This window comes from Barbatula barbatula (genome assembly GCF_947034865.1).
Source record: "Barbatula barbatula genome assembly, chromosome: 23".
Taxonomy (NCBI): domain Eukaryota; kingdom Metazoa; phylum Chordata; class Actinopteri; order Cypriniformes; family Nemacheilidae; genus Barbatula; species Barbatula barbatula.
Genome location: NC_136786.1, coordinates 16,488,584 through 16,503,039, shown reverse-complemented (window position 1 = coordinate 16,503,039; position 14,456 = coordinate 16,488,584). Strand labels below are relative to the sequence as shown.

The 14,456-nt window shown below is 39.4% G+C and overlaps 1 protein-coding gene across 1 annotated transcript; it reads left to right on the top strand.

Moving 5' to 3' along the window:
• The first annotated feature begins 2,611 nt into the window (after positions 1-2,611).
• zmynd11 (zinc finger, MYND-type containing 11) lies at positions 2,612-14,448 on the top strand. Its single transcript, XM_079487750.1, has 17 exons — positions 2,612-2,875; positions 4,682-4,813; positions 4,917-5,076; positions 5,633-5,656; positions 5,971-6,003; positions 7,180-7,341; positions 7,507-7,584; positions 7,709-7,801; positions 7,909-7,996; positions 8,094-8,149; positions 8,599-8,676; positions 8,760-8,878; positions 9,624-9,858; positions 10,679-10,747; positions 10,862-11,158; positions 11,381-11,566; positions 12,679-14,448. Exons 2-17 carry the CDS (start codon positions 4,698-4,700, stop codon positions 12,799-12,801), a joined length of 1,917 nt encoding a protein of 638 aa, XP_079343876.1. The 5' UTR covers positions 2,612-2,875; positions 4,682-4,697; the 3' UTR covers positions 12,802-14,448.
• Positions 14,449-14,456: the final 8 nt, after the last annotated feature.

Sequence of the window (14,456 nt, the reverse complement as noted above, 5' to 3'; positions counted from 1 at the left end):
CTGTCTAAGGCTGTCACTTGAGCGGACAACCACTAAATAGTTCACTACTTTCTCAGAACTGAAGTACAATTCCTAAAAATATATAGTTCATTATCAAGATTGCTCTTGGTTAGGTAATGTAACTTCACATAACAGAATTTAAATGGACAGTTGTGGAAATGTGTCTGGAATATACGAGGTCAAGGTGCAACATTCTTCTACATGCCAATAAGTCCATCAAGACTTTTTTACTGTAGAAGTTATGCATTGCCATCTCTCAGATATTGGAAAAAACTATGACAATGGCTTCCAACGCCAAGGGGTATAATGCACACTCACACAACATAATGCACACTGAGCAGTCTTTTAGTTTTTCTGAAATGGTAAAGTTTTATTTACTCATAAACTACATATTCCGGAGATGCAGGTATTTTTACCCTGACAGTGTCCTCTTCTGCCCTGCGGGGCCAATAAGACGCATTATAAATGCATTTTGAATGAAAATCACAAATGTGACCTTCTGCACAATGCATTTCATACAAATGCAAAAATCATCAGTTAGCCAGGTTAATATAAATAAATCAAAGAGTTGTGATCAATATCTACAGGACATTATCATTGTATGGAAACTATGGTGTGCAATCTATTAACAAAAATGTGTTCTTTGACAACTAGGTTTTATTGTGCAGTAAACAAGATTTGTAATGTGGAACGTTACAGTTTTAAATTCAGAACATCTGCACTGAAAATATTTTTACAAAGGAAGAGGCTGACATGTATTTGATCATAATTTATGGATTTTGCTCTTAATATGTATTTTCGTTCATTCGCCCACTCCTGCTTTGTGTACCAAAAATGCACTTTGTGTGAGCTGTGTATATTGAAATGAAATCCAGACAGGAATGACGCGTATCATTTTCCAAGTCGAAAAAAGAGAAATGAAGAAGACAGAAGAAGTGCCTACAGATACCAGACACATCTGAGACTTGTTATTTTTAAGAGGCTTCAGAAACATGTAATCTCTATACAATATACAAACATGTGAATAATATCAAATACACACATGTATATGAAATAAATGTCTGAATCAGAATCTGTTTTTTAAAACTGTTGTCTGGAGAAAGGGTACTAGAGATTCAACTTCTGTTTGGCCACATCAATTGGACAGTTCAAATGATTTATCTCTGTAAGGTTTATACAAAATTAGCCTTTGCTTCTGTAAATGTAATTTCTGTAGTCATGTTTACAACAGATAGATCGATTTTGTGTCTTTTGACCATTCTCATACCTTGTACATTCTTTCCTTGATCTGGGACGTATTACACAGACTTTGCCAGAATAATAGAAAGAAAGACAAACATTTGGTGAAAGAAATGTGTTTAAATTCTTCAACATTTTGTTGTGATAGTTAAGTGGGAGAAATGTAAGCACGCTCCGATCCAAATAGATTTGGCAATGATAGGCCTCCGCTAAAACTGTGAACATTTGAGTTCCAATCCACATAGAGGTTGCCGGTCTGGTAAAACAGCTGAACACTTTCCATGTCAATAAAATGAACAAATCTCAAATATCTGACTGCTTTTCACGAGGGACTGACCGTAACAGGACAATTTTCAGGCCTCGTCGTCCTCTCTGCACTTTGTCATCCTGTCATGTCATAATGTTATTATTATGTCATGATGGACGATAAAATAATAGTGTCTGACGGCTGTAACTTTGTAAACATTAGAAAGAGAACAGTAAAAAAAGATCAGAAGATTGACGGAGAATGCCAAAGTCTCACTTTCACTACCGACATGAACCAGAATAAGTGAAGCGATGATAACAAAATCTAAGTTTGTTATGCATGTTGTTCTTTGAGCTTAGTCTGTGAGGTTTACTCTGTCAAGTGCTTGTTTGTTTTGCCTCCCATTTTGTGTGGTGGGGGTCTATATACGTTACTTTAGCGCCCTCTGCTGGACTTTTATTTGCATTGTAAGTGCGAAATTAATAACAAATTGAACCTTATCCCATTAAGGCTATATATATATATATATATATATATAAAGCCTTAATGGGATAAGCTTCAATATATATATATATATATATATATATATATATATATATATATATATATATATATATATATATATATATAGCCTGGACACCTGCGAGTGGGAGGAGCTTACGCCAAAGATCTGAACATGGGTGGAGCTTGGGGTGAATTTTCACGCTTTGAATGAGGATGGCACTATCTTAAAGTCTTGTTTTCATTATACAATCAAACTAGGAATAAAGCTGTTAATGAATAAAGCCATCCGTGGCTTATAAACCAATAGTACAGCACACAACATTAAATACACCAATCAAATTCCCCTGGAGGTTTGTACAGCCCACTTGCAGCTAAAGTCCCACCCACTTCCAGCTTTTTTCATTAGCAGCTCTCCATGTATAGCCTACATAATTCACACATCACCTGTAGAGACCATTATAGTTTCCTTTAGAACAAGTACACATCCCATTAGAACAATGAAATCTTTCACAATTTCAATCAAAAGGTCTATAATCTATTTCTTCAAAACATTAAAACGGTTTTTCCAAGTTGTTTCATCGGGAGATTTCCTTTATTTTTGAATCCGACACAAGGTGAGACGTGCAAAGCAAAGCGCGCAACTCCTGCGTCCTGCCACTAGAGTTCTCCCACAGCCCGTGAATGTGTATGTTCGTGTATTAGGCCTGACGTGGTGTATTAGTGTACGAGTGTGTGTTTACCCCCTCCGAGCGCTCAACTGTGGCCGGGCTCCTCCAACCAACCGCAATTCTGACATTTAACTCCGGAAACACAAATGTAAGCAGCGCCGCGTTACATCCTAAACGAGACTCAACGGCGAGGCGTTAAATCAGCGGTCGGGCGGCGGTAAGTAGACGCGTAAACCGGATCGATTTGATGACATTCACTGCAAAGGGGAACAAAAAATCCACTCCCAACTGGCTGGTTTTGTCTAGAAGCGAGCGAGCGAGCGAGCGAGGCATATCAACATGGCGTCCGCGTAGCTTGCCAACCAGCCAACAAGAATGTCTAGGCACCGATGAAGGCTTTTCCTCCATTTGCAATCGGATTGTGTTATTAAAGCTGAATCGTCGCGTTTTGGTTCGCGCGGCTGTCAACAACAGCTGGCGGGTTTACGATGCCCTCGCGTTTATAGTTTTGTGACGCGTAGATAAACGTTTGTTGTTTGTTTTTGGCACCGTGGCCGAGAGCGCGACCAGAGCTGGACCTGATTCACATCACTCATAAAATCGGTCTGCTTTCATAAAAGGCGATCTATTGAATTATTTCTCGCGTTTCTGGACGCGTTTGGCTGCGATCTGCGCTTACATTCCAGCACTCACGCGAGCGGCTTGTGGATGCATTAAAACATCTGTTGTGGTTTCATTTACTGGTTACATTTTAACAATGTCGGAACGACACATTGTGAAACAAAGTTACAACTGTTACAAAAAGTTACAGTGTTACGTTCAGCGAGGGAGCCATTGGTTCCCATCATTTCTGCGTATTGCGCAATAAAGCGAACAGGTCCTGCGTGTCAAATCCAAATTGTTCATTTAATGTGAAGTCATGTTTATGTTTTCAACTTTTTCATTACATTGGCAAATTAATGTATTAACAATAAGAAACGATATAACGGATTTCTTTTGTGTATTAAAGGGATACTTCACCCAAAAATGTGTATACGTTACTTTGTTTTTGATAAACACAGAGAAAGATAATAGTAATAATGCTTATAAACGTATTATATCAACTCCCATAGTGGGATTAAAATAATGGTGCCCCAGAATTGTTTGCTGTCAAAATGTGTGTTCAACAGAACCAAACTTATACTATGGGAGTCAATGGGGGGCAACATCTGTCTGGTTATAAGCATTCTTCCAAATATCTTTCTCTGTGTTCAAATAAATGTATACACAGCTCGAAGGCGATGAGAGAATTTTCATTTTTGGATGAACGATAAGCATTTGTATCGGCATTGTTTCTTAACAAATATCATGGCTAAACGTGGTTCATTTTCCCAAGGCCAAGGATTCCAGGCGTTTATTGTTTTTTTATTATTTCTATTGCAAACACATCTTTTTTCATGAATAAGTCACAGCTTACAGAATATGAATCGGCTTCAGTTCTTTGTCCTGTGTCGGACCCATCTGGCGGTTCATTGTAGGAGGTTTACACTCACAGTGGCAACGGCAATAAATGTGACTGTCATTTTTATCTGTTCTTCATGCAACAGAGAGAGAGGAAAAATACTGCAGGCCTTTGCAGATGCAGACTGAAGAGTGTTGAGGGGTTTTATAGAAGCACTTTTGCTGTTCCGGGATGATGCTGAGAGAGACTAGATTTATTTTTCTCTTCTGTGCTCTCTCTTTAATGATTTTATTCTAACGTTACGTGCACCAGCCCAATATTTAATCTGGCCTTTTTTGTTCGAGGCTGTTGTTAGTTGTTATGTAATGACTGTACGTCAATCCATGTCTGGTTGTTACTGTATATTGCGTGGTGTGTAATGTGATGCTGTCACTGGAAAATCTAATAAATATTTGCATTTTGCATCTTTGATATGCAAGAACGAAAGCTCTTTAGCCTGTAGTTTGTCTACTGGGATTAGTGTGACATTGAGATCAAGACTGTTTTGCTTAAGTTTGTATATGTTGTATGTGTTCCCTCCAGGTCGGAACTGGCTACGATGTCGAGGCTGGTGAAGAAGAGGCAGGCGGATCCCAAAGTGGTCCAGTACGTGTGGTCGGCCATCGAAGTCATCCGGAACCAGAAACAGATCGCGAACATGGACAGAATCTCAAAGTAAGTCGCATTGTCTTCATTACAGACAGTCCCACAAGATCAGAAGACATACTAGTAAATATAATTGAAGATGTTTAGAAGATTTCAAAGAATTTCCACGCAGGTATATTAGTCGTGTGTACGGGATGCACCCGAAAGACACGGCCAGGCAGCTGGTCCTCGCGGTGAAAGATGGTCTGGTGGTGGAGACCCTCACGGTTGGGTGCAAGGGATCCAAAGCTGGGATCGAGCAGGAGGGATACTGGCTACCCGGAGATGAGATGGTGAGACATAAACCAGAGCATGTTTAAACATAACATTTGAATCCACCAACTTCCTAAATAAAAATGTTAAAGGTAAACATTGCTTCGATTTTTCCGGTTTATGTTAAAGACAGTTCACCAGCAAGACACACAGTCATAAAATGAAACAGTACTGTGTTTTATTAAGGGGACCATTTTTAAGGGTCATTTGTTTGGTTCTTTAGCTTATATCAAATAAAACAAACATATCACTGGATAACATTTAACAGTAAGACATCAGTTTCAGGACCTTCAGCATTCCTCTGCTGTCTGAGAGAGAGAACGTTGAAACTGTTTGTTTTTGGGGTATGGGTGACAGTCACAAATACCTCTACATGTCCGCCTCTGGTTTTATGAGTCATATTGAGTCTTATTGTTATGAGTACTGTATGTAGCAGCTGAGTTTAAAACGTGTCGTTTTTGTGAATGCTGATCACCCACCCGCGAGTCCCTAACATGGAACGCCAGTGTTTAGTTTCAGTCCGAGCTGTCAGATAAGGATTTTAAACAATGTTTTTTGGATCACTTGCAATTGCAGGAGCAGATGTCGGAAGAAGTGAAGGTACGTCCACATTAACTGACTTTTTTTAACAACAATAATCTGCCCTTTATTAAATGTGTAACCTACACATGGGACAGCACCTGAACTTAATGAACCTTTATACAGTATTGCAGATCTCAGAAAGTCGAATCTGAAGTTTAGTGTATAAATCGATCTTTCCTGTTCTGCGTATTAGGACATTTTTGTTCGACAAGAATGTTAAAGTTGATACTGGTTCCAGCTTCATTGCATTCAGAGTTGTGCTGTGTGAGGTTATCGTGCATCTTTGTTTTGTCACTGGATGCTCATTATTAGTGATTTCTCTCTTTTTCTAGCCTTTTGCGCTCTCTGAAGCTCCTTTTGCAGATGTGCGTATGACACACACACACACACACACACACTATTAATACAGGTTTTCAAAGTGAAATCACCTACAATGATTTTTGTGTGAGATTTGTATGTCAGTATCAAGACTTTCTGAGTGAGTTCTTCAAGTTAACATGCTGATACTACGGGGTTTAGGTCAGTGTCAGAAATGACAAAACGTTGTGCATTGAGTAATATTTTATTTTTCATTTTCACATGTAATATGCTCATTTGCTTCCTTGTAATAATTTAACTATCATAGATTTTCTAATTCTAACAAAAGTTACCTTTAAAATATAAATATAAAATATAAACTGCAATATCAGTTTGTGTAGGCGACGCCCCTTGTTGATTTCTGACCTTGATTTAGACCCGTGTAGACATTTCTGTATTACACTCTGGTCACATTCGATTTCTAAACATTTCACTCGCCGTGACCAGAATCGAGGATGTTTTGGACTGTGTGCCGTGTGACTGTTTGAGGTCTGTAATGTCGAATCAATAGAGATTTGGAGTGGATGGTGTGAACACGTGTTGAATGTGATCGTGGCATGTGAGAATGTGATCACTTGCCATTTCCAACACAAAACATGTCGTCGCGTTCAAGGTTTGATTTAAATGGCCATTTGAGTCATTCAGTTCATGATTTGGATTTATACGTTTGTTCGAGTGTTAACCGGCTTTAATCTACCCTCACCGATTGATTTTAATTGATAAATTGAAGTTAATTGATTTAACATGCTGCAAAAATGGCCTCTTAAATCTAACCAAATGTGCAAAAACGTAACGTACAAACACACTCTACACCTGCAATCTTCTGAGTAACATCTGCTTGTTTGTTAGATCTTTGTTATTATGAATAATTGGGTTTTTGGTTCCTGGTTGATTGGTCCTTAAACGCTCATCCGATAAGAGAAGCCCTCATACTTTGTTTTTTTAAGTATAAATATGGAAATTCAGAGTTAAAGAGATGTCACCTGTGGCATTCCTAAGGGAATTCCCAGAGTATATTATATTTTAAAGCTTTACGGAGTAAGAGGGCTGATCTTAGATCTATGTCCCAAGATCTTATTTGCAGGATATGAAAAGGGAAAAACTATGGCTGGAGTGATGTTATCGGTGGGTTAGTGTGGCCCAGACGGGCTGGGATGTGCATTACTGTACTCTGTTTGTTTTAGGATTGGGAGGCGGAAAGTCATGACTGGTACTGCTTTGAGTGTCACCTTCCCGGAGATGTTATGGAATGTGACGGATGTTTCCGCGTCTACCACCTCCGCTGTGTGCCAGAGGACCACCGGCCACGGGACACCACCTCCCACTGGCAGTGTGGCATCTGCAGGGTGAGTCTGGAAAGAAACTAGAACGGATTAAAATCTGATCAATGAGTCGCACATTTGTATCTTTTTCTAACTGATTTATATTCATTTGATGGAGTTGCGATGTGTTTCTAAGTGTGGCTAAGCGTATCAGTCAAAGCACAGTTAATAATGCGGTGATGTCTACAGGGCAGCAAAAGGAAGAATTTGAAAAAACAGGAAATGACAACATACCTGAAGTTCATTCTCAGCCGCATGAAGGAAAGGGTGCGTTTCACACTTTATCCCAGTAAAGCATTTCGAAACGAGGCATGTTTTCGCACCTCCATCCCGCACAGTACTACGCAAATCATCTTAAACTTTGAATGGATCTTGACGCTGTTTTTCTTAGGCTGTGGACCTGCACAAAAGAGGCAAAGAGTCAAAGCAACCCATCTACAAACGACTGATTCACACACCTCTGGATGTGGATAACATACAAGAGGTACGCAGACCGCACACCAGAAACAGAGCCCGATCGACATCTGTAGCGCTGCGGGGATACGGACTGATACGGACTCTCTTCAATCTGTGCTCTCTGTTCTCTTACAGAAAATCTCAGAGGAGAAATACAAGAGCTTCGAGGAGTTCAGGGCTGACGCTCAGCTTATAGTTCACAACACAGCCATCGTGCACGGAGGTGAGCGGGTCTGACTCGGCATCTGTGATGCGATTTATGAAATAGCACATAGACACTTAAGTAGTAACCTGACCGATTTCACACTCTTTGTTAACAGTGAACAGCGATCAGGCCGAAATCGCCAGACTTCTTTATAATGACACGTGCCATGAGGTCAGAGCATGCAAACAGTGGAATTTTAAGGCTATGTAGTTCACTTGACAAACTCGGTTAAGGATTTGCTGTTTGAGTTCTTTTTTAAATCCATTTGGACATTAAAGGGACAGTTCACCCAAAAATAAAATGTCTGTCATCGTTTCCTCACCCTCGAGTGGTTTGGTCTGATGAACACAGAGAAAGATATTTGCAGGAATGCTTTCAACCACCATTGACTACCATAGTAGGAAAAATGACAATGGTAGTTGAACGTGCAGAACTGTTTGCTTTCCTACATTCTTCCAAATATCTTATCCAAGACATTTATGCATATCTGGAACTCGAGGGCGAGTAAATGATGACAACAGTTTTTGGGTGAACTACTTCTTTAATTTACGAACGATGTTGTGCTTATTTATACAGGAAATGTAGGATCAATTAAAAATTGTGGATTTGTTTTTCTCCAGCTGAACGAGTTAATATTGTGCAGAAATTGTTTTTATCTCTCGAACGCCAGACCTGAAAACTGGTTTTGTTATCCCTGTGTAAGTACAGCCGAGCACACATTCACAGTCCTTATGAGATCTGTGAAGGTCTGGTGTTGAAGGATGTTCGTCTGTGTGTTTAGACTCCGAATCACGAGTTGGTCTGGGCCAGGATGAAAGGTTTCGGTTATTGGCCGGCCAAAGTTTTACAGAGGGAGGGCAGCCAGGTGGACGTCCGTTTCTTTGGTCACCAGCACCAAAGGTGAGGCCCAGGTTTCTCTAGATCCAAGAGAAACATGAGGGACCAACAACATAGACATGAATCAAGATTTTAGGGTAAATTTTTATGACTGTATAAGGTAAAGCATACATTTGTTTTTTGTAAATGTCCCTTATTTATTTTTTTATTATTTAATGATTATGTATATTATTTCTCTTTTATTCATTAAAACTGATCAAAACAAATGTAAATGTGTCAATAAACTCAAACATCGTAATGAAATTCTGTCAGAAATGCGGATAAAGGGATAGTTCAGCCAAAAAACTTTTTTTTTCTCATTTATTTACTCATTTTGTTCAAAATCTGTATACAAACTTTTTCTTCTCTGAAAAACAAAAAAGATATTTTGAGAAATGTCTCGGTGGCTTTGATTTCATACAATTGAAGGCAATGAAGGACAATGTTGTTTGGTTCCCAACATATCTTGGAAATAACTTCTTTTGCGTTCTGCAGAAGAATGTCATAATGTTTTTTTAATGATTTAGCTAATATTAGAATATTAAAATAATCACAAAGCATATGAAGAATTGCAAATCTTCATTGTTTAAATTTCACCTTCATAAATAGAGAATCAGGAGATTAAGGTTTTGGTACAATATTTTGACTCTTTGAATTTAGTTTAAAGGCAAAATGTGGAACGAAAACGTTAATCTCCTTTATGCCTGGTTTTATAGACATTCAACAGCAGGTTTGAAGCAGTTATGTGTGTGTGTGTGTTCTGCTGCAGGGCTTGGATTCCCTCTGACAACATCCAGGAGATCTCTGTGAGCGTGCAGCAGCTGCAGGTGAAGCGCAGCGCCGGCTGGAAGAAAGCGTGCGATGAACTGGACCTACATCAGAGATACACGAGGGAGGGCCGCACCTGGAGGGGGAAGCTGGAGGAGAAGCACGATAGGTCAGACAGACAGGAAGACCGAGTGGAGGAGGCAGAGTCAAGCATCTCCTCAACATCCAATGAGCAGGTGAGGTTTTCCTGTGTCTTCAAATGTTTGTTTCAATATTTAATTTAGACTAATTATGAGGTTCCTGTACTATGTTCATTCCTGGATAAAACCGAAAAGTGATTCATATTTTAATATTTTGAAGAACACGCGTAGCAAAACAACATTGATCCCGTTGACTTCCATTGTATGGACACAAAGCCACTTAGGCATTTCTTAAAATTTCTTCTTTTTTGTGATGAATAGTATTAGTTTATTTAAACATGAAAATCCTTTCATTTATTTACCCCATGTCAGTTTCACAGAATTACATTTTAGGGTGAACTATCCCTTTATTACCTATATATGACAGCTTCAGCAGTATAGGAGTTATTATAAAATATGTTATTAAATGTATGCAAATGTACAATTTTACATGAAATTTAAATGGCAAACTTTTTATTGTTGTTAAAGCACAAAGTTTATTTGGTATATTTATTTTCTAAACATGCTATGTTCATTCTGTTTATAACACTGTACATGAAGCGACGTAAAATGAAATGAAAAGAAAAATACATGTGTTTAAAGCTTAACCAAAAAATACTGTAAAATATGATAAGTTCATGTGAACCATTTATTATTTACATTAACTGTTGTTAATGTAACATTGTAAATGTTACCAAAGTGCAGTGTGGCACTGCTGCTAATCTTGTTTTCTTGTGGTTAATGACTCGTATTTTGTATTGTTTCAAATTTTGGATGAAAGCTTCTGTTATTTGAACATGTAAATTGGCAAGACTGGCTTCACTTTATTTAGCATCTGGTGTCCTAAATTTTCTCTGTTCATCTGTGTTTGCTGCAGTCAAAAGGCAACCAAGAACCCAAAGCTAAGAAAAGCCGCCGATCCCAAGTCGCTGAGCCCAAAGAAGAGGTTCGTCATGTGACTTATCTCAAAGAGTATTGTCGTAACAGTGTGAAAATCATGGGTTTGAATCCCCCACACACTGACAGAATGCATAACTTCAACGCACTTTGGATATTTTAGGAACCCGAGCCTGAGATGGAGGCCGTCAGCTCCAGTCAAGAGATCCCGACGGCCGTTCCCCATCAGCCCGAGCGCATGTCTGTCTCCACCCAGACCAAAAAGTCTGGCTCGTCGTCTTCCTCTTCTTCCTCACCGACCCCCCGCATGTTGCACAAAGGCACGCAGACGGTCAACGAGGGCAGCTGCCAAAACATGTGCCACGACAAATACACGAAGATCTTCAGCAATGTAAAAGAAATGATGAAAGTGGAGAACAAACGGGAGACAGAACGTGTTCTGAAAGAAGCGTTGGACAAGGTGAGGAAATAAATTCATTTAGTCTTAAACTTGCATTGCTCTCTGGCGCCCTCTTCTGGCCGGAATCAAAGACACCCCGTTTCTAGCCTAACCGGGCGCCTCTTTGTGAATCCGTATTTGTGACTGGTTACTATTTACATGATATTTGTAAATAAAATCATTTTAGTCGCCGTGCAACATGGCACGCTTGTATTTTACTCTGGCGCGCGGTTGAATTTGCAGTTGCGAGCGGAGATGGAGGAAGAGAAAAGGCAGGCGGTGAGCAAAGCCGTGTCCAGCACACAAGCCGAGATGGATCGAAAGTGCAAACAGGTGAAGGAGAAGTGCAAAGAGGAGCTAATGGAGGAGATGAAGAAGATGGTAGCACAGCACAAACAAGTTCTTTCCCAGACCAAGAAGAAGCAGTGGGTGAGTAAACCTTCACAGCTCTTTAAGTGTTTTTTGAAAGCCTGGCTGTTTTGATGCAAGTCAACCGCCAGACGTAGATCTTGTTATATATGACTGAAAGTCTAATATTCTGAGTTCACTGAATGTAAAAAGTATTCAAATGTGACTCGATATTTGTAGATTTGACATATCCTCCCGGCAGATAGTGTATATTATTATCATCTTGTGCTTTGAGGGTTAGATCTTCAAGTGTAGATTTCTTTGCTTAGATGATGATTGTTTTTCTGAGAAGTCCCCACATGGTGTTGTTTATATACAAACTATTTCTAGGTTCAACCTGTTGTTAGGTGATAGTTGTTCTTCTGTGTGTCTTCTGAGAATCGTTGGAGCTTAGAGAACGGCTCGAGGAAATTAAGAGCAATTACTGTTTATGTCAATGCAATGAGCTCGAAGTGTGTTATTCATATTCAGATGAATTGAGCCGGTTCCCTTAAAACAGCTTTTGTGGGTCCCTTGGCTAAACGTCTGATGCATATGGCACGCAAGACTAGTTGTTCATTTACAAAAAAAACTTTGTGCTTTAGCTGGCCATTTATGCAACAACTTGTTTTACTTTACAAACTGTTGACATTATGCAAACGTTCACTACATCGCCAGCTACTGGTCTGGCATAAATAATGCAGCGTTTAAGTTATTTCTGTTGATCTGTGTGAAGCGATTATTTTGTAAACATTCACTGTATGTGAAATGCTTCACAAACACACTTCTCTGTTTTTTTTCGGACGTCATTGTTGTGTAAACATAATATCATAATAAATAACCTTGACTCGACCGTGATACACCTCCAAAATCAGACAGAAATCATTCATTTACGCATTTGGCAGATGTTTCTATCCTAAGCAAGTCCGTTCTAGGTATAGATCCCCAGTTTGTGTTTTGTGATGCCCATAATGCAAATGTATGAATGTCATCTTTTGTGTTCTGCTGAAGAAAGTTATACGGGTTTGAAAGTTAATGACAACAGGACGAAGTGAACCATCCCTTCACAATATAATTATAAAACATATTCAACTTCAAATCCCGCCCTTTTTACTTTAAGCATGTCTCAATATTGACTCTGTTATCGATTTCAGTGTTACAATTGTGAAGAGGAGGCCATGTACCACTGTTGCTGGAACACGTCATACTGCTCCATCAAATGCCAGCAGGAGCATTGGCACGCCGACCACAAACGTACCTGTCGCCGGAAGAGATGAGCTGTGCCTGGCCACGCCCACTTTTAGACTCCACCTCTGCAAGCCACGCTATTAAATAGAGCTCTTAAATTCTCACCGCATCGCCCATGGATTCTTCATGTGTAGCCAGCATTTGAACACTTTGAAACCAGGAGGTGAATGCTAACCGGGCTGTGAGTACAGGACTTTGCCGAAGACGGTTTTACGTTTGGATTTTACAATATCACTTTGAATCTCTTTTGCTTTTAATCCTTTTATTTGCTGTACGATGGAAAACATGCTCGCTTGCATAGAGACTAGCTGAAATGTGAAGTACTAGTCCTCTTTTTAAACGACTTCATCTTAAGCCGTGTAGATATTTGACTTTTTATAATGAGCGAATCATGCGAGCCTCCTGCATTGAGTGAAGTTGGTGCTTTTAAACTCGACGGTTGGTTTTGATCAGTGCTTGTGACGTGTCTTTTGTGGGGACAGGGTTTTAAAGATGGCAGGTCATGTCTGTCTGAACGATACAATCTTCCATGAATGAATATGCACATTTCATTTTCAAATAGACCTTTTAATTTGTAACGAGAAAATGACGTGCTAATTCTGGGTCCATTTCTGTAGCTTACGTGTGATCGATTTTCGCCCAAATGGGATCCTTAGTGAGTTTCATGTGTGTAAGTCATGCCGGTTTTTGTGTGGGCATAGCAAAGTCCTCGAACATTAACATAAAGTGGATTACAGATGTAATGATCTCGTGAAATTGAATCGGACTGTACGGAGATCAGTTTGAATTAAACAATCAGAAATGATGGCTAAAGGGTAAACCTTGGGGTTTTATCATTGAGAATGACCTTTCACGGCCTTCTCCTGCACTTTGTAACCTGAGGGAGAAGTTAAAGGGATAGTTAACGCAAAAATGAAAACGTTGTCAGATATTTAACTGTCGACAAAAATATTTATCGAACAACATTTTCATTTTGGGAAGAACTGTTCTTTTTTAAGAGTAATTATTGCAATAACAAATGTTTAATAAAAATAGTTTTTGAGAAGCGATATGTCTGTTAGATGTGGAGAAGCAGTCAGCTGAAGGATGTAGGCTAACGCGAGGTCCTTTGGTGTACGTGCACCTTTATCTTTTCCCTCTCAAGTTTTGGATGCGTTTACATCCATATATCTGTCCACCTCCCGTCTTTGCCCCATCCTAACCTCACTGTTGCACTACATGTAAATAACTGTTTGCCGCGAACCGTGACTGATGACGTTTGCACGTTAGCATATGTACATTTCATGAGCACATTATGTATTTGATAAGTCCGTAAAGGAAAAAATATTTGTGATATAACGGTAATCTGTTCCATTCCAGTGTGCATGAAACCAGGTTGTGTATACCTTTTTTCCGATCTGTATTCTGCGTTCTTGCGTGTCATCGGTGATGCAGTACGTCTCTTGATAATTTGACGCCACTTTGTAATCGCGAGTTAACCCTTTTATAAAATGTAATTTTGTACTTCTATTTATGCGGACAGAACAATGACTACTGAGAATTCCCGACACCCTGCGAGAAGTTTGCTATAGGAACACCTGTCTTTCATGTGCATACGAATTACAACGTGGTGTAAACGTTTTTCCCCTTTCTGCATCATGTAACAGTACTATGTATAAATAAACATATCAACCGGTTGTGTTTT

Coding starts and splice junctions, on each gene's coding strand:
- zmynd11 (XM_079487750.1), top strand. CDS start 4,698: ATGTCGAGGCTGGTGAAGAAGAGGCAGGCGGATCCCAAAGTGGTCCAG. Junction 5,657..5,970: donor AGATGTCGGAAGAAGTGAAG/GTACGTCCACAT, acceptor CTCTTTTTCTAG/CCTTTTGCGCTCTCTGAAGC. Junction 7,802..7,908: donor ATGTGGATAACATACAAGAG/GTACGCAGACCG, acceptor GTTCTCTTACAG/AAAATCTCAGAGGAGAAATA.